The sequence below is a fragment of the Lupinus angustifolius genome, chromosome LG03 (genome assembly GCF_001865875.1).
Source record: "Lupinus angustifolius cultivar Tanjil chromosome LG03, LupAngTanjil_v1.0, whole genome shotgun sequence".
NCBI lineage: Eukaryota > Viridiplantae > Streptophyta > Magnoliopsida > Fabales > Fabaceae > Lupinus > Lupinus angustifolius.
The window spans coordinates 17,548,203-17,575,096 of NC_032011.1; the positions used below are offsets into that span (position 1 = coordinate 17,548,203).

A 26,894-nucleotide genomic window follows, 5' to 3' on the forward strand; every position below is an offset into this window, starting at 1 on the left:
GCTTGGAAAACGTGTATGTGGTCCACGACATTGCATGGATCTCGTGGACCTTATCCACGACATTGCCATGAATGTCGTGCATGTGGTCCACGACTTACAGGGACCTACACGTTGCAGGGAAATCGTGGATGTAGTCCACGACTTTCCAGGGAAATCGTGGATGGGGTTCACGAGATCCACTAAAATCTACCCCAATCCCGTAATTAATTCAAAAGGTGCACCAAAGCTGGGATAGTGTAGTCAAACTACACTATCCCCGTAATTTTCCCGATAATAATAATGCATGTACTTAAGTAATATAGTTTACCTTGAGATAAGCAAAGAAGGCGAACAAATGATTAGGAAGAAGGAGGGAAGATTATGAGAAAATAATAAGGAAAATAGAATATTGTAGTGTGTTTTCTGGTTCTAGTGGGGAGGCATATATATAGGGTTTATGGTATATAGTACTCATGGATAGTATCCACTACAACACACAACTCAAGTTTTACAACCACGATTTTAGGGGAGAGAAAATAGAAAACGTGAAGTTGTGGATATCATCCACAACTTTAGGGGGGAGAAAATGGAAAAAGTGAACTTATGGATATCATCCACAACTTTAGGAGAGAGAAAAAGTGAAATTATGGATGATGACCATGATTTTAAGAGGAAAAAAAGTCTTGTACGTACTATCCATGAGTTCAGTGAAAAGTGCACTACTTTGGTAATATTTTAAAAAATTACACCAGAACTAAAATAAAGAAATCAAAATACACTAGTCGTGTAAATTTTCCTATATATTGAAGTTGGTTTTCCTTTTCATTTATATATTGATATTTGTTTTACATAGGGCAATAGAGCAATGTTCACTTATAAGAGTTATGTTAACCATAATTATATGGGTATTGCTTAAGAAATTTAAAAGAAAAAATTAGATACTGGAAATTTAAGGCTTACTTGGTTGATATGAAGGGATAAGGACATGTTAAAATTAAGAGTGAGATACTAATGAAGTTAAAGTAGTAGTAGTAATGATGTTCAAATGTGATGGTAAAGAGAAAATACTATCACGTTATATCATGCCCATTTCCAATCATGTTCTCCACCACATAGAATAAAAAATAGATTAGGTTAATAGGAAAGGATAAGCCTATATGATAATTCTTCTTATCACGATGGCTTACCAAACTCTGGATTACAATAGGATAAGACACATTATATGATCTTGTCCACCAAAGTAGAAAATTCTTTGTTAGTTGAAGAGTAGAAAATGAGAAGAGAAAGAAGGGAGAAACATATAGGTGAGAAAGAAAATTGTGAGAAATATTTTAGATTATTAAATTGTTTGGTATGTGAGAAAGAGAAGATAAATTGCATATATAAATTCTTAAATGATAAAAATATCTATACAATAAAAAAAATGAAAAATATTTTATTACTAATTAAAATTTATGAATTATAACTTTAACATTTATTGTAAAAATTATATTACGATATTTAAACAATATTTATGATGTAAAAAAAATAAAACAAAGATAATGGTGGAAAAATGTGAGTAAAAATAATTAATAATACAATATAGAGTGGTTAAATGGGTAGATTTTGTCATTTTATATTTTCTCTCATTTTCTCTTCACATAGGAGAGAAAGAGTTTTGGTAGGTTTCATATGTTTTTTTTATTTCTCTCCTCCCTTACTCTCTTCTTAACAAAATGAGGGACAAATTCAGTTTCTCTACAAATTCTCTCCTCTCAACTTCTTTCCTCTCCTTCTCTATTCAACTAAACTAAGCTTAAAGTCTAGCAATTAATAAGTTGAAACTTTATTTTTCAAGACAGACTTTCACTTTTTTCTTCTTAAATAATGTTGTAAGGAACTTGTTAACATTTCCCAACATTTAGTTAAAGATGTCATTAGATTTGTTCTTATTTTTTTGTTTTTTGAATATGTATGTGTATGCTGATACGGCAAAACTTGTCCCAATATCATATTTGTCCCCAAACTTGAGAAGATTGTTTCTTGAAACAGGCAAGCATTGTGTCATAACAGGGATACTCCTTTATCCAAATGTGTTTTTTTTATATTATGTGGGGTAGGAATTAATTTTTTTGGGGTTTGGCACTATCCTCCCTTTAACACCCTAATTTAATAGCGTTTAGAATAAAAGTAACCACAATATAGTTGAAGAACAACTTAGGAGAAAATGGATTGAAGACACTCATATTATTAGGATCATACTCATAACACATTTGTGCAACTAGAAAGTAACTATCAAGTTTATTAGCATTAAAAGCCTTGAAGTGTAATAACACAAAGCCATACTAAGATCCATCTTCAAAATTGTCCAGACTCTTTTACATGCTGTTGAAGTTAGGAATAAAGGTACATATCGATCTCTAGATTTGATATCAAGTATTGAAATGAATTCAAGGACTACCTGTGTTATCTTGAATGTCACGAAATAAGGGGGTGGGAATAATTCTTAGTAGGAAAAGAAAAGAAACTAATGACCTTCAAGGAGATTGAATTTTCACAAACACTTTTGCCACAAATAATTAAACATATCTGATCCCATAAACATTTTTCTTAACAATTTATAAGAAATCTAAAATTTAAACTGGTACAAGAACAAAGTAAATTTAAACATATGATAAATGACAAACAGTTAGGTAATTAGTTGTTGGGATATTTAAAATATGTTATTATATGAAGTCTTACATTGTCTAGTATTAAAATAGAGTAGAATACCATTGTTATTATGTGCACCAGATATAAGCACTAGATAGAAGCAAACAATAGAAACACTTAATGAGCATTTGGACCCATGAATGTGATAGGGCTTGTAATCTTTGTTCTATACTAATATTTTGGTATGGTCCCGGAGATGTAGGTACAATTGACCGAATCTGATTATCAAATTATCTTGTTTCTTCTCTTTTATTTATTTTATGCACTTTATTTGATTGTTTATGGTCAACATTGTGCAACAATTACTTCCGATGCACCAAGTCAACACACTTAAAGTTTTAAGTGTTTTTTTATCTTTTTACTCTATAGAGTTTCTCTTATGTATAGTGGATGGGAGTACAAATGATTCTCATGCTCTCCCACCACCCAGGGTAATCATTGAGGAACCTATCAGAATAATCATATCGCTGAGGTGATAACTGATAAACATGATTCTCCCACACATTTCATCCCAACAAAAATCACATAGAAATTATTCTCAAAGGGTCTTATAGCGACTCCTCCTCGTTGTTCCGTGCTTACAAAGCAACAATCAAATTCATAAAAGTATTTTTAATTATTTTTCTTTTGAAGATGTCAACCATCCTTGTTGCATCAAACCTTTATATAAAATTATAATGACATTATAAATTTTCAAAAGTAATAAATCTCAAAAGACCTTATTCTCTAAGGCTTTACAAACTTATCAAATATATTGAGTAATTGAATTGATTCATTAATTAAAATCATATTCCCTAAATATGTAAAATAGTATTCAATCATACATAAATAAATACATGAAAATAAATCTCGTATATGTTAGATTGTAACATCTGTGTAAATATCTATTGATAACCATATGTAAGGTTGTGATATCCATGAGTAAATACGTATATGTTAGGCTGCGACAACCCTGAATAAAACATATTGATAATTATATGTTAAGTTGTGACAACCAATGAGTAAATATAAATTGATATTTATATTTAGACTGTGATAGCCGTACATAAATATATTGATACTTATATGTTAGGCTGCAACAACCATAAGTAAATACATATATATTTATAATTTAGTTTAGGTTTTCGCATGGTTAGCCTTCAAGTGACTAATAAAGAAGAAACAAATTTTCATGAAAATGATAATATATATATATATATATATATATACCCCATGTTATCCTACCTTTATGTTACGAGAGAGAAAATTATCTTGCTTATGAGTACTCTCACTTATTCCTACATAGTTAGCTAAAACAAAAAAATTCAAACACCCCTCTTCACGTGATTTAATGAAGTAAATATGATGTGAATATTCTTCAAATTAAGTAGGTCTTGGCTTTATATATGTGTGACTTTGGTGGAGGTTTCTTCTAATGATTTTCTGGCTAATTTATTTGAGGGTAATAGTTCAAGGATGACGCTATATAAGGATGGTTTTGAATGATACATGTTGATGGCTTCATCAAAGGTTTAACGGTTGAATTTTATAAAATTTTCCTTATTAAATATAATTCCCATTGAGTCTGGCCATCATGGTTCACCATCACTGTCATCATTAGTCATGAGTATGATTTGTATTTTAAGATTTTCATGATGGAAAGCAGCAACTTTTAGAATAAACTTGAGGATCGTGTTAAGAAATGTTATAAGAGTATTATTTAAATAATATTAAAAGAGTTTAATCTTCATAAAACTAAGTCAAATACTTAACAATATGTAAAATTATCACTTTTTTAATATAAATTTTTATTTTTTCTTCTCACTTTCTGCCCATAATCTTCCTATATTTTTATGTTGTCTCAAATTTCAAGTTTAACAGGAACTCTTCCATTTTAAGGGCAATACAAATTAGCAATATCCTTAAGTTTATGCAAATTAAAGTTAAATGCTCAATTAACAACATGTGATATGGTTATATTGAACGTCCCTAATTTTTTCTCTAGTACTGCATCCAATACTGGATTACAAGAAGAAATAATTATGATTTATTTTATTAAAAAATAAGTTAAAATAAGGATTATTGGATTTTTATTGTTATCACATATCATAAAATAGTATTGGACTCTTAAGTATTGGTGGTGATCCAACTTATTGCACCATCTTGACAGTGGATAAAAGAATGATAAGGGCACAAAATTTAGGGTCCCTCCTTGCCCAATATTAATGTAAGAATTAAAAACTTAACAGGAAATATTATTGCATGATCAGTGATTCAGTAATCATCTTGAAAAACTGATAAAGTATACCATAAAATAAAAAACAAAAAGCATTTAAAGCTAATGGTCAGTTTGATTGAATAGAAAGTAATTTGACTTTCATTTAACTACTTTAACTTTTATGTATCCTTTTGTTGTGGTTAATCTAACATGAATGACTTATTGTGATCAACTTTTCTTGTTTGTTACTCAATTAAGACTTTCCTTCCAGAATCTCGGTTGAAAAGTAGCATGCAACTTTATTATAAATCGTTGTGAAAGTTAATAATTTACTATAACTTAAAAAATATCTTAAACCTGTATGCATATATCTTAAACCTCCATGCAATTAGTATATAGGTGGTGGCATAGTGGTATAGGCATACTTCCACTCCAAAAAAAATCACAGTTTGGTCCATTGAGAAAATAGTGGTGGGGATAAGAAGCTTGAATACATTAAAGAAATTGGTTCTTCTCTAATAACAAAGTGGAATACCTAAGAAACCAAAAAAAAATATTATGCACTAAAATATGGAACCAGAAATATTGTGTAAGGGGGAACAAGTACATCATATAAATAATATATCATATCAATTTTAGCCATTAAAATTACATTAAAAAATTTGGAGGGGGGAATATATATATATATATATATATATATATCATGTAAATAGCAGAAAATATATATCATAAACACCTATTTAACTTTAAATGTAAGACATGATGATGTAAGAACTTAAAAACACAAATATCATATAAATAATATTTAAAAAATTAGGGAATGGGGTGACTGCCCTAAGCCCAATGAACATGGGTTCATGCATCTAACAAATCTAGCTCATTTTATCTCAATTAATGTAGACACTTACATGAAACAAACAATATGGTGGGTGAATTTAATATATATACCCTCACACAGTGTAAGTGATTTTTACACTGTCAGTAAAAATCTCCATCATTCATATGTTTTATTAACTTTCAAATAAAAGTATTATAAATTAATGTGGATGATGTACTGACAGTGTAAATTTTTTTAGGGTTTAGGGTTACACTGTCAGTGCATAGATTTTAAACTCACTTTAGTTATGCAACAAACAATATAATTGGAGTATACTAGAGTATGCAAAGGAGGAGCTTCAACACTTACAATTTGCTTGAGGGCATTATGCCTGAAAGAGCATATGATGGGTATGCAAAAGTTATATTGCCAAAATTATCTTTATTCTTGTGCAAAATCTTCTAAAGCACTAATTCTTCATGAATTTATCACTCAATGTGTATGTATATAATTCCTTGATTCATCTCTATAAATCATCATTCATTTTTTATTCACCTAAGTAGATCATTAGTAATATAATCAATTTTTATTAATTTATTAAGAGTAATTGTTATCATTAGAATATAAATAATAAAAACATGGGACTTAATAGTTCTCTGTTATACATAGTTGGCTATAAGAGCCTATAAAAACTGAATGATGCACCAAGTACCAGCTTCTAGATAATATATGTGAGGAATGAAATTACCAAAACTTAATATTATCATGTCACTCCCTTGTAGGGGTGAGTACCAGACAAGTTGAGACATGTAAAGTTTGTCTCTAACACATCTTAAATGTAGATCAATAAATTTTTGACCTCTGAACTTATTTTTAGACCAAAAAATACGAACATGTACAAGTCTAATTAAAAATGGACAAGATAAGAACGAATACAGGTTTGCATGAGATAAATTGACAAAGCAAAAATTATATATTTACGATTGAGACAAGAATGACAATCCTAAATATCAACCATGTGCACCAAGGTAAATGTTATTTTATATAAGAATGTATATTAAACCCAGGACATATAAAAGCTGAATAAATATGATTCCCATGAGGAAGAGAGTAGTCTTTCCTAAAATATAGCAAGAGGAAAGGAGCTCCAATCCAATGATGTGTTATTATTATGAAAACTGATCCTCTCCATTAACGGATGTTACATTTATTGTCTCATGATGAGTGTCACATTCCATGTACTATGACTTTGTCATTGATAGAAAAATATATATTTAAATTTAATTTAATTTTTAAGTATTTTTTTGACCCATCACAAAGTCATGACAAATGGAGTGACACTTATTATGACACAGCACATGTGCACCCTTAATGGAGAGGTAAATGATTGTTTTTCCTCATATTTTGAATGGTAAAATAGTAGTTTTGTGATAATAAAAGAATAAAAGTGTCATTACATATTATCTTTTGTACGATATTGTGTAATACTTACATTTTCATTAATGGAGAGGATGATTATTCTCTAGAATAGTAATATAAGTCACATTTAATTAATTAAAATTAATTACAATAAGATAAATAAAGTGACACTGATACAATTTATATAACTTAGTGTGCAACAAATGTTAACTATAAGAATAATATATATAAATAATTATTTCAGGGTGTGAATATGCACATCCACATAATAGTCTAACTCCACCACCAATTAGGAATTTGTGAGACATGTAAGACTTATCTCTCACTCACCTTACCAAACATGAATGAAGACTCATCCCTTTAAGATGTAATATATGGATATGATCTAAGCTAATTTTTTTCAGTAAGGATAAGGCCTCTAGTTGAATGATGTGTTGAAACAAAGATAAATAACTTCAAGTATGCTTACTAATTATCATTCTACTATCTGAATTTTTTATCCTATCATTAGCCTGCAACACTACACCAGACACAATTTCTAAAATTAATTTTATAATACTAACATATAACAGGTGGTGGATTAATGGAAAGAATTTAATATCATTCTGGTGTATTTTTCTATCCCTTCACATCATTTATTATTGAGTGAGTTATACTAACATGTATAAGTTTTAATGAAATTACAAAAATTATCATCCATTTTTTACACCTATATAAATCACTTTTAATTATATATATTACATAAACTATTCCTAGAGGAGAGATAAATATAAATTCTTATACAAAAAATGATAAGTGTAATTAAGTTAATCAAAATATGATATTTTGTGTAGACAAATTCAAATAGTACAAGAGTCAATACATATTTATTAATTTTAGTTCATTATAATATACATAAGAGTGATTTAAACACATCTTAGACTTATTGATGTAGTTTGTAAACGAATCAAAAATAATGATTTGACATCGGCCCTTATATTATTTGAATTTATTTTCATAATATATTATATTTTGTTTAACTTAATTACATTTATCACTCTTTTTTATTTAAGAATTTATATTTATCTCTCCTCTATGTTAGTCAATGTAATTATATATAAAAAATAAGAGGTAGTTATGTAAGTTTAGAAAAATAATAGATCATTTATATAATTTTATTAATATTCAAAAAATATCAATATAATTTACTCTTTATTATTTATATGTTATTTTTTTATTTAAGAATCAATAATAATTATATAAACACTAAAAAAACAATACATTACTACCATGTCACTTTCATGTTTTATTAAGTGAAGCAGCATACTAAGGATGTCGTTTTGCTTTGGTCGTACTTAACTAGTTTCTCACTCCAAACGAAAATACAGTATTTCATTGCAAAAAACACAACGGTCTAAGATCAGAACCATCGAGTCATTTATTTCTTCACGAGACCAAAAAAATAAAGAAGAAAAAGAAAGATTACAGTCACATACCTCATCATCCAACTCCTTTTCCTTTTTCATCAATTTTGTTTAAGGTTTCCGCAATGAGAGCTGAAAAAAAAATAGCTTTTGATTATTAAAATAAGGATTCAAAAGGTACCCCAAAAAATGCCTTTTCATTATTTCCATTCCTTTTGAGCTCGTTCAACAATGGCTGATGATCTTTCTTCCTTTGCCAAGGTTAGTTTTTTTCCTTCTTTTTTATATTATACTTTACCCATATTTCATTTTGTTCTCTTACCTTCAAATCTTCACAAACTAGTGTTAAAAAATTCCATTTTTGACATTGTTTATTCATGGGGTGGCACGTGAAATTATCCGATCTGGTTTCTTAAAATAACACCAAAGGAATATATGCATTTTGAAGGTCAATGGGTATTAATTACTGTATTAAGCTTTTGATTGGATATTCCTTAAGGATTTGGATTCTGTTGGAGACTTATTTTACCGTTGGGGTTAATATATTGATATATTCATGTGCTGGATCAACCATGTTGAGGCTTTTATTGTATATATTTTGGTGTTATAAGTGGAATTAAATGTTTTTGTTTTACTGTTATAGGATGTTTTCCTTGTAAAGGGTTTGAAGAATTCTACATTGGTGTGGAGGCTTGTTTTGTTGACCTTTGCAATGGTATGTGGTGTGTATATATGTTCTATTTGTTTGAAGCAAATAAGCACTGGTAGCAAGGTTGGTTTTTTCGATATCAATGTCATCCAAAAGCCATGCCCGGAACCTAACATTGAACCGTGGGAGATTCCTTATGTGCACTACCCAAATCCTAAAACTTATAGCAGGTGAGAATGATGTGATACTTAAATATGAGATTTTGGTGCAGAAACCTGTCTGAATTTTTCTGATGGTGCTTCTCTGGTATGTCGATTTTAGGGTGGAATGCACTTGCAACCCTGTGCGGTATTTTGCTATTCTGTCAATGCAGAGATCCGGGAGTGGATGGTTTGAGACTTTTTTAAACAGTCACACTAACATAAGTTCTAACGGTGAAATTTTTTCGGTTAAGGTAAGAAGGAGTAATATGTCAACAATAGGGGAGACACTGGATACAATTTATAACTTAGACTGGGTAAGCAGTGCTTCAAAAAATGAGTGCACAGCTGCTGTTGGCTTGAAGTGGATGCTTAATCAGGTAAATATTGTTTCAATTATCAATTTCCTTCTGTTTTTTTTTAAATATTTGTTTAGCTTGAAAGTCATTTGTGTGTTTTTTTCTCCCTCTGATTTTTAGAACAAAAAGTGTAGAAGTGCTTGTCTTGTGATGGCCGCTTTTGGATATAGCAAAAATACTTTCACTATTTGTGGACATTGATAATGTATGGCATATATGGATTCTTCGCATATTGAACTTGCAAATTCTGATGTAGTCTCCTATCAGAAGGGTAAACAAATGAAAATGGGAAAAAAACATATATTCATGTAATGATTAAAGCATGGTTATTTTTAGTTTGATCATATGCTGGTTACTACTTAGTACATGCTACAATATTAAACTTAGTTCTTTTATACAGTTAAAAGTTGGGTTATTATCTCTTCCTTCAGTTACTCTGCTTGGGTCTCGAGATTCATTTGCAGATTTTCGATAAGGCTATGGCCACTTTTACCTAAGATGATGACTTCCCCTTGTTCATTTTACAATGATTGCTGGCTTGATGAAGGTGATCTGGCCAAACTGGTGTGCGATAAAGCAGGGGTTTTATTTAAAACTAATGACCACACATGGATAGAATGGGATTCAGCATCATTTAAATTATTTATTTTGATTAAGTATTAAGAAATATGGAATTGGAAACTTAATATAGGTGATAGCATGATGCGACCTCTAAATGGTGGTAAAAATAACTTAAAACATTCTCGAATTTGCTCTTACTTTTGTTTAGTATCGTGCATAGTGGAATTTCTCAGTTGAAGTCTACTTATTAGATGTGATTCTGATTTTGTTAGTTCAAGACTGGTGGGCACTTTAAATTTATTGCTTAGTGTTTTTGATTTTATAGCCGAAAGGCTTGGTTGTTGTTGTTTTTGTTTTGATATAACTTCAAAAGGAAATGATTCTTTTAGTTATTATGGAAATAAATTTAAATAAAGTTCTGGACAAGATGTCCACTGAAATACCAAAATTGGAATGATTTTAAGCAGAATAGTATGATGCTTCGGAATACAATTCATTTGCCAGTTTCTTACTTTCTATAAGAACCCAATAATATTCTTCAAACTAGTGTTTGGTTTGTTTTCTATTTTCATTTTCAGTTGATATATTTTCTATTGTGGCCGATCCCAACTAGTGGGATTAAGGCTTGGTTGTTGGTATATTTTCTATTATGCACCCTCAAGAAAGATGTGAGGTTATAGAAGAGAAAGAGAACAATCTTCTGTAATTGATTAAACATCAAAAGAAAAGAAGTGATAACTCCTTCCAATGATTTGTCTGTAACAAAGGGATTCCCTCTTATAACTGAGCAAATGCTCTGTTCCGAAAACTAAGAAATCTGAAATCCTCACTTCCCCCTTTTCCCCGTTATAAGCTGCTCCTATCTTTGAATCTGATCCCATCTAATCTAACTGCTCTATCTTCTGACTCCCCTCTTCTGGCTTCCTTTGATTCTTACAAGTGTGCACCCTCCAAACTTTCTGTCATTCTTACGGGTCCCTACATTTTCACTTTCGCTCATAATTACTAAATTGTCACATTCTTTCCTTCTTTCAAACTTTGTAAAGGAAATGATGAAAACCCCAAAATTGAAAACATGAAATAAAGTCAAAATAAGGTGGCATTTTTTATTAGTGAACACCACCTAATTTTTTACTAAAGCACCTGTCTTGGCTTATATCGGATTTAAAGGTAAACGTAGATCTCTCTAAGTATAAACTGTTGTTTATGGGAGATGAATGTAATGTTTTGTGAACTTTTCGGTTTTGATTTCTCTGTTTTGCACACATATGCACACAAAGATAAACACGAGTGAAGGTGTACAAAATGCGTACATGCAGCTTCACCTGCTAATGTTGCTATCAACTTATCATTTATAATATTTCTTGTCAAGCTGTTGATGTTATGAAGGATCGGCAAAACTTACTGGCTGAGTGTTTCAGTATTCATTTCATTTTATATATATTTATCGTGTTTTAAGGCAGCTTGATTTGTGTGTTGACAAGCGTGGATGCAACATGTGTTAATGAAGGTCAACTGAAACTGATGATTAAATTTATTTTTTCCGTAGTAGAATATTTTCACATGATGGATGAATCTTGGAGTTTCTTTGAAAAGTTGGTACAACGCTCAAGAGTGTATAAACTAGTCTCACAGTAGCAGTAGGAGAAATATGAATAGTGTTTGGTTAAGAATGAAGTTCAACATGTCTCTGATGTAAGAAGTTGCCCTATAAAGCTTAGGTCGTTTGGATGTAGCAGTTCCTGAATCTTAACTGCGGGTATCTCAATATTTGAACTGATAAAGTTAGGTGTCACAGTTTCCTTAATACAGTTCAGTGAACACTGTTTTCTTATGTTATATCAATCTTTATAGATACTGTTTCTTGATTATTTTAGATATTCAACTATTTTATGTATGTTGCCCATTCCTTCAAGAAGAATTTTACTTGGTGATGCTAAATTAATTTTTAATATGCAAAGCAAAATTGATATTTTAAGTACATGTTCATTTTCTGTCTTTCATTTCTTGAAATGCAATTATTAATCAGGACTAAAGTTTTAAAAGTTGGCTTTTATATTGCCTACACATGTTATGTATGTTTATTACTTTATTTATACTTGCTCGATATCTAAGATATTTTTGTCTTTATCTAAACATTATTGTTTCGAACTTATTAGGGACCTGAAGATTTCATGATATTTGTCATTTAATGCAGGGTCTGATGCAGAATCATGAACAAATTGTTGAATACTTCAGAGTTCATGGTGTTTCTGTCATATTTCTTTTCAGAAGGAATCTTTTGCGCCGGATGGTTTCTGTACTTGCAAATGAATATGATAGGAATGCTAAGCTATTAAATGGGACTCACAAATCTCATACTCACTCAGCCGAAGAGGTCTCTCTCTCAACGTGTCTGTCTGTATGCGCGCACGCATGAGCTTCATCAGTCATTGCGATGCAATATGCTTAAGCTAGTTGATGCAATTTCTTACTATAGACAATTTGTAATTCATGTTAATGGGTTCTTCCTATGCTTTCAGGCAGAAATACTTGCAAAATACAAACCCACAATCACTGCAACATTGCTGATACCAAACCTGAAGCAAGTGAATGACACCACCACCAAGGCATTGGAATATTTCAAGAACACTAGGCACATTATCTTATATTATGAAGATGTTGTTAAAAACCACACTGTAAGTGATGCTGCATGCTGCATGATATCTGTTTCATCATCCTTTTTCTCTGCCTATAAATGGTGCTTGATGATTCAATTGTCGTCCTTGTTTTCAGAAATTACTGGATGTTCAGGATTTTCTGAAGGTTCCACGAATGGATTTAAAGAGTCGCCAGGTGAAAATACATAAAGGATCATTATCTAGCCAAGTCGAAAATTGGAAAGATATAAGCAAGGCACTCACCGGAACACCGTACGAGAGTTTCCTCCATGAAGATGATTACCGGAAGTAAACTGATGGGTATGTACATACCACATTTTGCCTTTTTTAGCATTCTTCATCTAATCTTTAGGCAGAAGTTGCTGCAGAAAGCCAACAGGACAACCACTACCCTGTTGAAATTTTGGCAAGGGTCATTTTTTTGTACTCAGTAGTGTTTTGCTAATTTCTGTTTATTCGATTAATAATATTTAATTCATTCTTTGTAGTTCTGCCACATTTTTGTTTTAACACTGTCCTTGAGCCATCAAGAGAACTTGCAATTTCAATTTACAAAATTCTGTACTATCAAGTTTCAGTGATCAATGGATATATATTTAACATGACTTGAAAAAAGTTGAGGATCTGAAGTCTTGTAATAATTGGCAATAGAGAACGTGGATATAATGAGTTGAGGTACCTGTGCAAATCATATATCACTTAGGTTAATTTCTTGATTTCGTGCTTACCGCCAGATAGATTTAGATGTAGGTGCGTACGCACGTCCATTGTTTGTCGTATATTTATTTGAAAATGATGACCTAGTGCACGAGGATCCCTATATGCAGTCTTACCTTCTTGCAAAGAAGTTTGGTTACATGTCCATGTTAAACAGTGAGTTGTAACTTAGAAACATGATGTATAGTCTATGGGCTTAGGTGAGGGATTTTGTTTTAAACATTGTGAAGTAGAAAGAGAAAACAAGATTGAAAAAGAACAATCAAACCTTCTTTAGTACAAAAAAGATACAAACAAGTGTGGGGAGAGAAACAAAGCAATATTTTCAAAGTATTCATTGATGGATTAAGTTGAGTCAGTGAACCAGACAAGAGCAAAAGGAAAGTTGATCAGGTTTCAGAAACAGGAATAACATGAATAAGAATTATAGGAGCATAAGGAGAACATGGCAGGTTGTGAACCCTGAAGACAGAATACAAAGTGTCAAAGAGATATTGTTTTTTGTACCATACAAAGCCTGAAGAGTGAAGACAGAGTGTGGCTTAATAAAGTTGTGGCATCAATGATTTCACCTCAAAGGATCGATATATTACAGGATATTCTCAATCACCTAGCATCAATATTTCAAGATTGTATATACCTATAGGGGCCTATGAGAGAATGAGGTCATTCTACGATTTCATACTGAAAAAGAGCTCAACTCATTCATGATAAATGGAAAGGATTTGTTGTTAGAAAAGTTTGAATGGGTAAAAAACCATGGGACTCCAATTAACCATAACGTGTCACTTTGTTTGAAATAAAGTAAAAAAAAATGCTTCATGCATGGAACAGTGATTTCTTTTTAAAAATAGAAAACTTATTTGGCTCCTATATCACTGTTGATGATGACATTTAGTACAAAAGAATATTGGACATGGCCAAGATTCTCAGAAACAAGAGCCCCCCTTATCCTTGAATAAGAAATTAGAATTTGGATTGAAGGAGAAATTTATGATCTGGGACAAGTTTTGATCAGGAATGAAGGGGCCATCATAATTGATTTTAATCAACCCATCCTATAGTCACTTCTATATAATAGTTAAGTGACCATTACCATTAATATGAATGCTCATGGCTGATAGCATTTGTGACAACAACTTTCCACAGCAAATATCTAACTCTTAGAGGGCCTTGCCAATTGGAAACTAGAAGGAATATTAGAGACTAACCCTGGATCAATACCTACAGCAACATTGTAAGCGGTTTTGTGGTGGTGGTATTACAGCTACAATCTCTTATTGTGTTGTTTTTTAAATTATAATCAATGGAGTTAAACCCAAAAGGAGAATTTGCAAAGCTGGAACAGTCAATAAGTAAGGGAAGGCCCAAAAAGCGTCATTTCAGAACTATATGAGACACATCTTGACTCTAAGAGACAAAAAGTGCCATTTTACGATTTATAAAGTGTTCACTAAAAAACTTGTCGCCGCAAATATAGTAATGAACTTCTTGACTTTGCTTCCTTTCTATTTAAAAAACTAAGCTATTCTATGACCCTAGAGACTAAAAAGGGTACAATAGAGTTTCTGGTATATGCTCTCCTACATGAGATTGATTGAATAAAAAAATGATTTGTGGGTGTGTCTATTTTGTAGGATCCTCCCACATGATGATGGGAACTAAAGAACTAGGAAGAGAATCCACACAAGGTACAGAAATGGAGGACCCGTGATTTGGCATTTGCTCATTACAAAGTACAGAATCATCAGCAATCATAAGAAACTTCTTGAGCAATGCAGGATGTAATATTAAGCTATCACGAGTAATACAGTGGAGGAGCCAGCAAGTAGTGAGAAACTTCTTGACCATAACTCCCAACTTGGAAGTAAGCCTGAGAAGGGAAAGCAGAAATTACATAGAATACTCAGTTGTTTCTATTCTTCCAAGTGTCATCTCATGCCAAATTTGTAAGCAAATACAAAATAATTTTGGATTTTTTCATAGATTGTTTTTGTCAAAAGCATTTATGAAGAATCACTTTTTTAAAAGACAAACGAGCCCCCGAGAGTTTCTAACTTTAACTCCCCCTTGTCTCTCCTTTCCTCCTCCACCATGAAGTAAAGGGAAAAAAATCAGCATGCATTGCCAAAAAATGGATCAGTTATGTTTTACAAGACATGGAAAACAATTGGAGAATTACAACATCCATCTTAACATAACAGGATAAACAGATCGAGGTAAAGAAGTATTAACCCTTAAAGCTTTGGGGGAAGACACCCAAAAATTCCGCACTTAGTAAGGCTTGTTGTAAAGCCCAAGCAATGGTTTCTCCCTCTCCTCTACTCTTTTCCTTGCAGCCTCTCTTGCCTTGAGAGCTGCTTTTTCTTCTTCAGATATAACCTTGGATTTTTCATCAGGTCTCTTTCTCTTGCCAACAGCAAGAGATGAAGGGGCAGCTTTCACATTTCTCAAGGGATTCAAAGAAGCTCTAACAACTGGCCCAGGTGAAGATCCAATTTCAGATTTATTTGCTACATTGTTTACAACAGATCTGGATTGTGAAGTTGACAAGGTCTTCTTTGCCGTTGGTCCACTGTGCCCTGCATTTGATGAAAAGTGTGGCGAGGCATATGCTTCTTCCTGGGTCACCCACTTGGCTGTTGAAATTTCATTAGGTGAATATGACACCCAATCAATTATTAAACAAAAAAATATTACTACGTAACGCAATGTTTTAAAAACTGACAGAGATTCAATCTGCACGACCTCTTAAGTCATGGTTCAACCAGTTAAATTTGTGGTTGAACTGTAATTAATTGCAGTTGAACTGGATAATGCTTGAACCAGAGACATAGCTATTCACAGTCCAACAGGTTCAACAAACCAGTCCAGTTCAGTTTTATAAACATTGATTTAACAAATAAAGAATCACATGTATAACCCTCATACCAATAGCATCAGAATAGTAAAATCCCGACTTCGGATCATAGTAGAATCCATTTGTTTTATGGTAGTAATAGCCTGAACTGCTGTCATACTCCCATTCTGCCAAACAAGAAAAATCAGTTTCCAGATGAGAAATCAATACAGCAAAAATGACATATACTGACACCAGCATTTCGTGTAAGTTGGATTTGAGTAAATAGGCCAACACGTAAATCTACATGGATATTTTTCCCATGCCAAAGAGGAGGAAAATTTAATTTGAAGTCTCAACACAAATAACTCCTAACAAGAAGAACAACAACAACCAAGTGGGGTCGGCTACATGGGTCGAACAATGCCAATATGTTGTATCATAAATCAACCTAACAAGATGGACATCAGGAAAAAAACAATTCCAAATTTCTTCAAGGGGAAAAATTGAACATAGTAGTTATAAGACATTTTGTTCTTTGACTTTAAATGAACTAAGTGTGACAACTTGCACATATCCACAATAAAATACTATTATCTACAAAAATGAAGAAATGGAGCATATTTCAGCATTCAGATTAGACATTGAAGACCTTTTCAGGGGGAACCCATATTTAAATGGATGAAATAAATTATCTAGGTTAATTTAGACAGTTGCAGTTACACCAGATTAAAGTGCTATGGACAGAAAATTAAAATTTAACAGAAAAGACAACAAAGATAATTAGATAACTGATGTAATACAATAAATGTTTCTTAAAACACAAGATTACAACTCTATAAAGGTTAGTAACTTGTTCTTATTTTAATCATTTATAATGAACTCAGGCTCAATTTACTAAATTTACCACACACAAAAAATATCATTACAACTGACTTCAAATGTTAATGGCTAGTTTTTCATTTCCTTACATTCTCACATGTGGAGTAAGTCACTGGCGAGTGGCGAGGGCATGTGCTTCAAAGTTGATTTTGCCATATCGACTTATTCAAGCCAAGAAGAGAATTTCAAGTTGATAAATGGCCAATCATGTATCAGACTATGCAAAATTACTAATTAGAACTCTATCACGAGAAGAAAAAATATTTATACTTACAACCTTGGTCATCTAGTTCATGAGATTCTCTGGTTTCTTCCAACTTTGCTTTATCTTTTTTATAGCTATTTTGTGCTTTCTGCATAAGAATACAACAAAATAAATATAGTTTGAGATGTCAATACCAATATTTTACCTTGTTGAGAAACATTATTACATTAGTGAATTGTAGTTTGACATCAACAAGCTTTTTTTAATATGCCAAATTATGTTTTAAAATAGCTTATTAACCATTGCATATGATTGACAAATCATTTATGCAAATTCACCAGTAAAGCAGTACATTTTCAAATGAAAGTAAAAAGAGAAGACATGGCCATGAAAATAAAACTTAACATCTATAACTAAAACAACTAAACATATCTTCGACCTCAGCAACATCAGTAACACTGTAACAGTAATATAAAAAGAAGATTAAAACTATTACTGCTTCAATTTGCTCAACGGCACGAGCCGTCTCCTTCTGTTCTTTATCCTTCGCCGCATTCTCTTTTCGCATAGTAGCAAGTCTCTTGGAAACACTATCTTTATGACGAGTACCAAGCTCATGATTTCTAATGCTGGAAGGATTGTTCGATATATAAATTTTGCAAAAGTCACACCATTTGTTTCCCTGGCTAACCCAATACTGAAAACAAGAAGAAAAAATAGAGTAACCAAACAATTGGTTAGAACTTAAAAGTTAAATTTTTACACATCAGAAAACTGAACAGATTAAAAACTTTAAACTATATACAGTGGTCTCATAAATTCTAGGTATCATGTCAAATACAATTTATTTGTACATTAAATAATAATTCCAAAGCAACGAAACTATCATAATTTGAGTATGGGAATACACAGAATTCAAGATAAATAAAAATGCACTAGAGTAACCATGGAAATGATATAATATGAAATTTAAATCGGGGTAATTAAAGTGTTTACCTCAGTCATGGTAGAAAATTAGGGTTAGAAAGGGAGGTTATGAAGAGAGGATTGTGAAAGAAAGTGAAGGTGAAAACTTGTTGCAACTTGGCGCTATTGAAGCTAAATCTTTTCAAAAACGCTTACAAGCCACACCACGAAGCAAAGAAGAAGAAAAATGAGAGACTTCCGATCAGAACCAGAACGGACTGGAAGGGAATGACCGAACCAGGATATTGGGTTGGACCATATTTCAATGTACCTTTGGGCCTTATGGTGGGATCTGCATAATTGGGCCTTACATCTCTGGTGCTTTCAAGTTTCAACTCTTTGAAGAATTATTCTTCGAGGACTGTCATGCACAATGTATATAATGTTTTTGGGAAATGATATCATTTTTTGTATCACTAAAGATATCTCTCAGAGGAAGGAATCTCTTTTAGGTTGTATGATTGTCTTTATCCTTCTTAATAAGTATCATTCCCAAGAATTGAACATCGATATTTTAGTTATTCTAAGCATCTAATTGGGTCTTACACTACTATACCAACAAGAATAAATAATATCATACTAAATCCATCTACAAATCATCATATTGACAAAAGAAAAGAAAAAAGGGATGTATGCATTAATATTAATAATAATGTAAAAGTTTTATATATTATCAGTACATTATTCATAAAAAAGTAATACAAATAAATGATGAATACATTACGCATAAATTATTACACTGTTATATTATTCACAATAAAGTCACATACATCACTTTGTTTATTAATGATTTGTCACATATATTATTTTTATGTAGATATAAAACTTTAGTAGGACAATATATTTTTTATAAACATAAAATAGAAAGATTTCTTTTTAAATATAAAACAATAAATAACACGTTAATCTAGCAAAATTCTACTCAATAACAGCATCTCCCAAAAAAAATTAGTTATTTAGTATGACGTGTGAATATATTTATTGTCTCATTTTTTATATTATCTTCTAATTGGTTAAAAATATTATTTAAATTATAAATATAATTATTAAATATTATTCAGACAAATGTTATATTTTTGCAAATGCAGTGACAAAAAAAGTGGGACCCGTGTAATGCATACTATTAATTTATTTAAATTATATAAAAAAATGAAATTCTAACAGAATATAGTGAGTGCTAACTGGTGACCCGCCGGTGAACAGTAACCAGAGCTAGCACACTCTTGTTTGTGAGTCTAGAACTAGAACACGCAAATTCTCCCATTCCACTCTCATAATATAGAAAAGAAAAAGTAAGGATATTGATTCTGGAAACAAGTCATCATTCCCTAATTTCTCTGAAGATCGAAAAAACATTAGGGTTTGGAATAAACCAAAATGGATGAATCATTCTTAGTAACGCTATCAAATCTCCTCCACCTCCACAACTCCCTTGACCCCACCACCTCCCTTCTCACCGACACTCTCTCCTCCACCACCACCACCGCCGTCTCCTCCACCATCTCTTCCCCTTCTTCCTCCACCTCCCCAACCTCCCTCCTCGACTCCTCTTCCGTCGCTCCTCTCCTCTTCTTCACCATCGCCTCCGTCCTCTCCTACATCGCTTCCACCCGCTCCTCCCAATCCCCAACCACCAAACCTCCACCCAACACCGCCTCCTCCTCCTACTCCGTCTCCGCCTTCCGCGCCCTCTCCACCGAACACATATGGTCCCTCGAACCCCCTCTCCGCGACGCACAATGGCGCTCCCTCTACGGCCTCTCTTACCCTGTCTTCACCACCGTCGTCGAGAAGCTCAAACCTCACATCGCACTCTCCAACCTCTCCCTTCCTTCCGATTACGCTGTCGCCATGGTCCTCTCTCGCCTCGCCCACGGTCTCTCTGCAAAAACCGTCGCTAACCGTTACTCCCTTGACCCTTACCTTGTTTCCAAGATCACCAACATGGTCACTCGCTTACTCGCCACTAAATTGTACCCTGAATTCATTAAAATCCCCGTGGGTCGCCGCAGATTAATCGAAACGACGCAATCGTTCGAAGAACTCACGTCGCTCCCCAACATTTGTGGAGCCATTGACACCACACCGGTTAAATTACATAGCAGCAGTAGTAGTAGTAACAGAATACCTGAAACTTATCAGTGTCGAAATGGGTACCCTTCTGTGCTCCTTCAGGTTGTTTCGGATCATAAGAAGATTTTTTGGGATGTTTGTGTTAGGGCACCAGGTGGCACAGATGATGCTACACATTTCAGGGACAGTGTGCTTTATAACAGGCTTACCTCTTGTGACATTGTTTGGGACAAAGTGATCAATGTTAGAGGTCATCATGTTAGGCCTTATGTTGTTGGAGATTGGTGTTACCCTCTGTTGCCGTTTTTGTTGACTCCGTTTTCGCCGAGTGGGTTGGGGAGTCCTGCGCAGAATTTGTTTGATGGAATGCTTATGAAGGGGAGATCTGTTGTTGTGGATGCAATTGGGTTGCTTAAAGGGAGGTGGAAGATTCTCCAGGATTTGAACGTGGGACTTAATCACGCGCCGCAGACGATTGTGGCGTGCTGTGTTTTGCATAATTTGTGCCAGATTGCGAGGGAACCGGAACCAGAGCTGTGGAAGGAGCCTGATGAGAATGGACCTCAGCCTAGGGTGCTGGATAATGAGAAATCGTTTTATTTCTTTGGAGAAAGCTTGAGACAAGCTCTTGCTGATGATTTGCACCAAAAACTTTCCTCAAGATAGTTATTGTAAGCATGATTTTGCTATTTTGAATCAGTGTACTTTTAATTTTCAATAATTTTATACCTTGTGATTAGTTAGGAACTTTAGAACTAGAATAGTTGTGATTTGTGGATGAGAAGCACTACTAAGTACTAACAAATTTAGCTATAATTGCAGAGCTTAATACTCCCACTATTTGGGTTCATGTTTGTTTTACATCCCTCCCCCTATCTCACCATTAACCACTTTACTTCCATATCATGTAGGGAATAGTCGTAGATCAGTTTCTATGATGTTCTTCTTTTTCTTCCTAACACAGATTAATTTCTAGGTGATGTAATGAAATTTATTTGTAGCATTACAATTGAATAGACTGCTGCCTGAATGTTAAGCTGTTCTATTGTTGGATCAATAGGCGGTTGCATTTCTTAGTCCAACCAAACAGCTTCAATTGCTGTCTCTGTTTATCGATAATTATCGGTTTTCTTGCTGCATGTTGCTCGATTACATGACAGTATATGGAAATTGGTGACATTGTTGGTTGTAGAAAGAAGTTAGAGGTTGAAGATGGATCATGTTTCTCCCATTGTTATGATTATTTTTCCTCAATAAAATAAGCAGACTTCATAGTTTTTGTTAAAAAAATCCAAAGGGGTTCTGCATATACAGGTAACATTAGTAAACTACAATACACATGCAGAAAACTGACACCATCTTCTCACACCAACTAGGCAACTATGATCATACCATATTCCAGAAAACTGACACCATCTTCTCCCATAAAGACGTAGTCACATCAATACCATGGTTGATTCTGAGCTCTAACGACTTTGTTAATGGCTCATGCCCAACAAGGGCATTGTGAAGATTTAAAGAATGGGGCTTGAAGGAAAGCTGAGCCTAATGAGGTTTAGACATACAATTTTTTAACCCACGGCAGTGCACTTAAATCAGAGGTTAAGATTGAAGTATTGTTTGAACATGCAAACCACAAACTAGCTGTTAGAATTGAAGCTCCTGGAACTGGCAGAGTGCTACCATGCTCATTGAAGCTGTCAGTGTACGTGGGGGGTGCTGCTGTTGCTGGTAGTGGGATCAGGAACGGACGACTTCACCGAATGCTGACCTAGGCAACTTCATTGATTGTTGGATGAAGATCTGATAAGTTGAATTTTAGATTGTTTTAATGTAAGTCGTTCAATCTTCATCTAATGGCCGTCATTTGGTGAAGTCACCCGATCCAAATCCTTGGTAGACCTGCTATGTGAAAAACAACGATTCAATTTTAATAATATTTAACAACAACCAAGCAATTATCCTATTAGAGAAGATTCACAGGGATAAAAGCATGTCAACATGATAACAAAAGTTGTAGCACATGAAAAGCTTCAACTTTATGTTGAGCTGACCAACATGGATACAGATAAACTTACCATGTTTTGCCCATTGTTTGGAGGGGAGAATTCTGGGGTCTAACCATATGTTAAATGCCACACATGCATTTTAGATGCATGGCATTTAATGCAAGGAGTGCATTCCTTGTATGAAGAAAATTGAGACAAGGTTCACCAGGCTATGTACAAAGGTAGTTGAGGGTTTCCATTAATTGCTTTGCAGTTATTTGTTTCCACTATGCTCCAAGAATTTGTAGATCTAATCCCCACTAGATCTACTCCTTTACTCATTACACATTGCAGCATCATTCATTTTACAATGTAAGTCCATCCCAGAACCTAACATCAATGATATCACTAGTTACCACCAAAATATCATTCTATTTTATGTTGGTACCTTCTACTTTTGGGTTGACTACTGTATAGTTTGCTCCTCCCTTTTAAGGTTAATTTAAAACTTGAAATCCTTGTTTATATAACAATTAAAAAATAAAATATGCTGACCCAAAATAAGCTGTAGAAAGAGTCTTTATATAAAAGATGAATCTTTTGGAAAATGAGAGGTTGTGAACAAATCTCAATGCACATATGATTATCACTTTTTAGCTATCAAGTTGTCTCTGCCACTACTCCTTGAAATGAGGTGAGCCTCTAGCCATCATAATTGTTTCTACAAACAGTCAACTTTGGCATACTTACAACAATTGGGAACTAAATAACCACTGTTATTCAGTCTAAAAATTAAAGTGAATTAGGTCCTAAATAATAAATGTTCTGTAGGTTCCCAATAATAACAAAATCACCGTATGTTGGTAACTCCCTTAGAAAGAATACACAGCAGGGTCCAGTTCCTGCAAATAATTTTTGATCCAATTTCTCTTCCCCTTTCACTCATCTACTAACCAGTGTCCCATTAGGGTCATATAGGGACCTCAAAAGGTATCATTGCTAAGGCAACGTGGTGGTTATAAGCCTTGCCCAAAAAATAAAAAGACTAAAAAATTATTATATGAACACAGCACTTTTAGTGGTCCATCAGCAAAGTTGCATATCAATCACTATAAACACCACCCAATAGTTCTTTAAGTTCGCAGTAAAGGAAATGCTTGACAAAATTGTTGGCTAAATGTTTCATCTGTAACAGTATCAATCTATCATCCATTTATTTCTTATGAGCATCATTTCTAACAATTTTAGTAAAAATGGGCTCCATCTTCAATCTTTTACATTTGTGTATCCTGTGGTGATCTATTTGTTTTCCTCGGCTGAACATAAACCTGAAAGGAAAATGAATGAAAAAGAATGTTACATGTCATGGAAGGAAGCGAGATTAAGAACTGCTCATTTGAACTATAAATGGTTCAATAGGGAAGATCAATCTATCAGCAAAGATGAATCTTAAATGTTCATTACTACTGGGCATGCAAATGTAGAAGTTACACAAGAATTTCTATGCAGACCCAAGACCCTGGAATTTGGATTCTCTTTATGTTTGGTGACTTTGAATTCTCTATTTGGCATGCAAATGTGGTAGTTACATTAAAAATATTTACAATTTTAAGGTAATTCATAAGCCTACAAATATAATGTTCATTATTTTATCTATATGTTGGATGAGCCTGAGACATACCAGAATGTTATTGGAACATCTTGCTATATGCTTTTTTCTCTAGATCATGCCTATCAGCTATCTGCAACAAACATAAAGGGTTAGATTATTAAATAAGCATATAAAGTTTTGTTCAATTTAGATAGATAAACTAACCTTCTTCCTGGCAGCTGCGAGTTCCTTTTTTATTCCAGCTGAAATAACAAGATATAGAGTAAGCCACAGGCAACTTTTGATTATACTAATTGAAAAACTGTAAATAGAAGTTCAATTTGAATCATTATAAAGTTCATCTGATCCTTTAAATTAGAAAATAAAAATAATCGTTAGAATATATGGAAGTATCTTACAATATCTTAAATTGTATTACAGAGAATATCTATATGATACTTATAGATATAATGTACCATATATGATGATAATGTCTTAAATTTGTTTAGAATATCTTAGAAGTTTACTTAATTTTTATGATTTGTTTCCTTATTTAATTAAGAGTCTAGTATTCATATAAATGGGGGTTTATTGATTCAATAATACAAGAAAACATGATAGATGAAGTCAAATGTATGTAAGTCTGTGACAAAAGGTTTGAACCAAAATCATAACCTACCATCATTTGGCTCCAAAGTTAGTGCATTCTTAAAGCTTTCTTCTGCAGCATCAATGTCATGTAGAGCCATGTATGCCTGGTAAAGCCGAAGCAGCATAGATGTTAGAGAAAAGGTGGAGCACAATAAATACCAACAATAAGAAGCCTGACATAATAAAGGGTAAAAAGGCTCTTCAACTGGGGTACCAACCTGTCCTTGGCGGAATAAAGCTTTGGCGTTATTTTCTCCTTCACGCATCGCAAATTCTGTATCCAATAATGCTCCTTTGATATCCCCTAATTTCAATTTACAAGCCTGAAAAATGACATACCATTAGTAACAAGTAGAAAGGGAAACAAAAGAACAAGGTAGAGAACAAAGTCGGTTAATATATGCAGATTTATCAACAGGATTCATCAGAGAACATAATTGTATGTTATAGATGTAATACAAGTTCACTTTAAAGTTATCTGAAGCACAGCGTAGGACACAGTAACTTTTAACTTACAGAGCTGTTTGTAAAAATCTGAGACTTCATTTTTCTCAAAGCTGAACTTTTTTCTGCAAATGAATAACAAACCTATGTTATCACATGTTAAGGTGGTGACATGCATTTGTAGTATAACTACTGCGAAAGCCAGCATACCTTCATCGATCCCTTCTTTCTCCCAACAAATATCCAAGTAGCGTAAAGCCTTCCGGTACTTCCTTAGAGCCATTTTGTAGTCTTGTTTCTGTCATGAAATTTTATATTATTTTTCTGTGTAAAAAGATAAAAAGAAGAATATATTTGAAGACTTTTATTTATTGCATACTTGACTTGAATTACAAAGAGAAGGCTTATCTCTTTAAATAAAGAGATAGCAAACAGAAAGAAGAGAAATCAGTAACTAACATAAGTTAGTTACTGAAATAACAACCTAACAACTAATTAGGCATGTGCTAAATTGGCTTATTGTGCATGTGACAAATGAGCCAATTTACTCAGCATAACCTAACTTACTCAGCATAAGAATAACTAATTGTTATTCTCTAATATACCCCCCTGAAACTGAGGGTAGTTGACTAAGGATGCTGAGTCAACAACTCTGAGTTGCTTTCTTAGTTTTAGAAACCTATTAGTGGCCAAAGGCTTGGTGAGCACATCTGCTGTCTGAAATTCAGAAGGGATGTGTTTCACTTCAAGAGACTTAGCCTGAATTCTATCCCTTACAAAAAATAGGTCAAGTTCTATGTGCTTGGTTCTATTATGAAGCACAGGATTGTGAGACATGCTCACTGTGCTTAGATTATCACATAGGATGAGAGGAACTTGATGAGGGATCTTGAGTTCAGAAAACAAGGACTCAACCTAAATCATTTCTTGTGCAGCAAGAGCAAGGCTCCTGTATTCAGCTTCAGTGCTAGATCTAGAGATTGTTTGCTACTTCTTAGACCACCAAGTAACTAGATTGCATTGTTGCCTTCCATACTGGACTGAGAAGGGCCTCTTTTGGAGTAGAAGGTTCAGTGTGAGCCAAGAAAAGGCTTGCAAGACTGGGTAGGATAGACTTATTGATGCCATCCTTAGATCTGGTTGTCATAGGATGAGAAGGGAGAAGAGGAGGAGGTGAGGTAAATGAGGAGGGACTGGATGCAGAGGTTGAGGGTAAGTCAGAGGAGGTTGATGTAACAGGGTTAGAGCTAGAGTGTGTAAAGTCAGTAGTAGGGGTAAGGTTAGGGGATATGGGTGGATGAAGTTGAGTATATGAGGTTACTGAAGGAGTTTTGTTGCTAAGTGAGTATGATTGGGTGGTGCAAAGTTGATATTAGAGGTATGGGTGTGGTTGGGTAAATTTGTTGGATAGGTGGATGTATGATCAGTAATAGTGGGAGAGCCCAGTATGGAACTGTTTTTGAAGGGAAAAGCTGATTCATTAAATTTAACATCTTTGGAGATGTATAGTCTACCATCCTTGGATAGGCATTTGTATCCTTTGTGCATAGAGGAGTACCCTAAGAAGGTACATTCAGTGGACTTGTAGTCAAGCTTGTGAGTG

General features: G+C 33.4%; 4 protein-coding genes and 1 long non-coding RNA gene across 5 annotated transcripts in view; 3 read left to right on the forward strand and 2 right to left on the reverse strand.

Annotated features, from left to right (window-relative positions):
• LOC109343567 (nodulation protein H-like) lies at positions 8,459 to 13,431 on the forward strand. Its single transcript, XM_019581926.1, has 6 exons — positions 8,459 to 8,767; positions 9,150 to 9,385; positions 9,477 to 9,735; positions 12,473 to 12,652; positions 12,798 to 12,953; positions 13,051 to 13,431. The coding sequence occupies exons 1-6, from the start codon at positions 8,738 to 8,740 to the stop codon at positions 13,225 to 13,227; spliced, it is 1,038 nt and encodes a 345-aa protein (XP_019437471.1). The 5' UTR covers positions 8,459 to 8,737; the 3' UTR covers positions 13,228 to 13,431.
• LOC109343569 lies at positions 15,531 to 15,908 on the forward strand. The gene is made up of 2 exons (XR_002107233.1): positions 15,531 to 15,580; positions 15,753 to 15,908. It is a non-coding gene; the product is annotated as an uncharacterized LOC109343569 (long non-coding RNA).
• On the reverse strand, positions 15,611 to 18,804 carry LOC109343568 (zinc finger protein ZOP1). Its single transcript, XM_019581927.1, has 5 exons — positions 18,575 to 18,804; positions 18,075 to 18,275; positions 17,651 to 17,726; positions 16,584 to 16,679; positions 15,611 to 16,291 (listed from the first exon to the last, which is right to left on the reverse strand). Exons 1-5 carry the CDS (start codon positions 18,581 to 18,583, stop codon positions 15,927 to 15,929), a joined length of 747 nt encoding a protein of 248 aa, XP_019437472.1. The 5' UTR covers positions 18,584 to 18,804; the 3' UTR covers positions 15,611 to 15,926.
• LOC109343570 (A-agglutinin anchorage subunit-like) lies at positions 19,784 to 21,478 on the forward strand. Its single transcript, XM_019581928.1, has 2 exons — positions 19,784 to 19,861; positions 19,896 to 21,478. The coding sequence occupies exon 2, from the start codon at positions 19,922 to 19,924 to the stop codon at positions 21,281 to 21,283; it is 1,362 nt and encodes a 453-aa protein (XP_019437473.1). The 5' UTR covers positions 19,784 to 19,861; positions 19,896 to 19,921; the 3' UTR covers positions 21,284 to 21,478.
• LOC109343571 (peptidyl-prolyl cis-trans isomerase CYP40-like) overlaps positions 23,646 to 26,894 on the reverse strand; it is an 8,342-nt gene continuing 5,093 nt past the window's right edge. Inside the window, exons 3-9 of the mRNA XM_019581929.1 lie at positions 25,502 to 25,589; positions 25,364 to 25,416; positions 25,066 to 25,170; positions 24,876 to 24,951; positions 24,422 to 24,459; positions 24,287 to 24,347; positions 23,646 to 23,933 (exon numbers count right to left, since the gene is read on the reverse strand). Of these exons, the coding sequence (XP_019437474.1) occupies positions 24,294 to 24,347; positions 24,422 to 24,459; positions 24,876 to 24,951; positions 25,066 to 25,170; positions 25,364 to 25,416; positions 25,502 to 25,589 (414 nt within the window). The 3' untranslated portion in view covers positions 23,646 to 23,933; positions 24,287 to 24,293. The remainder of the gene's footprint in view (positions 23,934 to 24,286; positions 24,348 to 24,421; positions 24,460 to 24,875; positions 24,952 to 25,065; positions 25,171 to 25,363; positions 25,417 to 25,501; positions 25,590 to 26,894) is intronic.

What these genes read in the sequence shown, in the direction of transcription:
- LOC109343567 (XM_019581926.1), top strand. Translation starts at nt 8,738, where the DNA reads ATGGCTGATGATCTTTCTTCCTTTGCCAAG. An exon ending in ATCTTTCTTCCTTTGCCAAG is followed by an intron (nt 8,768 to 9,149) that starts GTTAGTTTTTTT and finishes TTACTGTTATAG; the next exon opens with GATGTTTTCCTTGTAAAGGG. An exon ending in ATACTCACTCAGCCGAAGAG is followed by an intron (nt 12,653 to 12,797) that starts GTCTCTCTCTCA and finishes CTATGCTTTCAG; the next exon opens with GCAGAAATACTTGCAAAATA.
- LOC109343568 (XM_019581927.1), bottom strand. An exon ending in CCGTTGAGCAAATTGAAGCA is followed by an intron (nt 17,727 to 18,074) that starts GTAATAGTTTTA and finishes ATTCTTATGCAG; the next exon opens with AAAGCACAAAATAGCTATAA. An exon ending in TCATGAACTAGATGACCAAG is followed by an intron (nt 16,680 to 17,650) that starts GTTGTAAGTATA and finishes CTTGTTTGGCAG; the next exon opens with AATGGGAGTATGACAGCAGT.
- LOC109343570 (XM_019581928.1), top strand. Translation starts at nt 19,922, where the DNA reads ATGGATGAATCATTCTTAGTAACGCTATCAAATCTCCTCCACCTCCAC.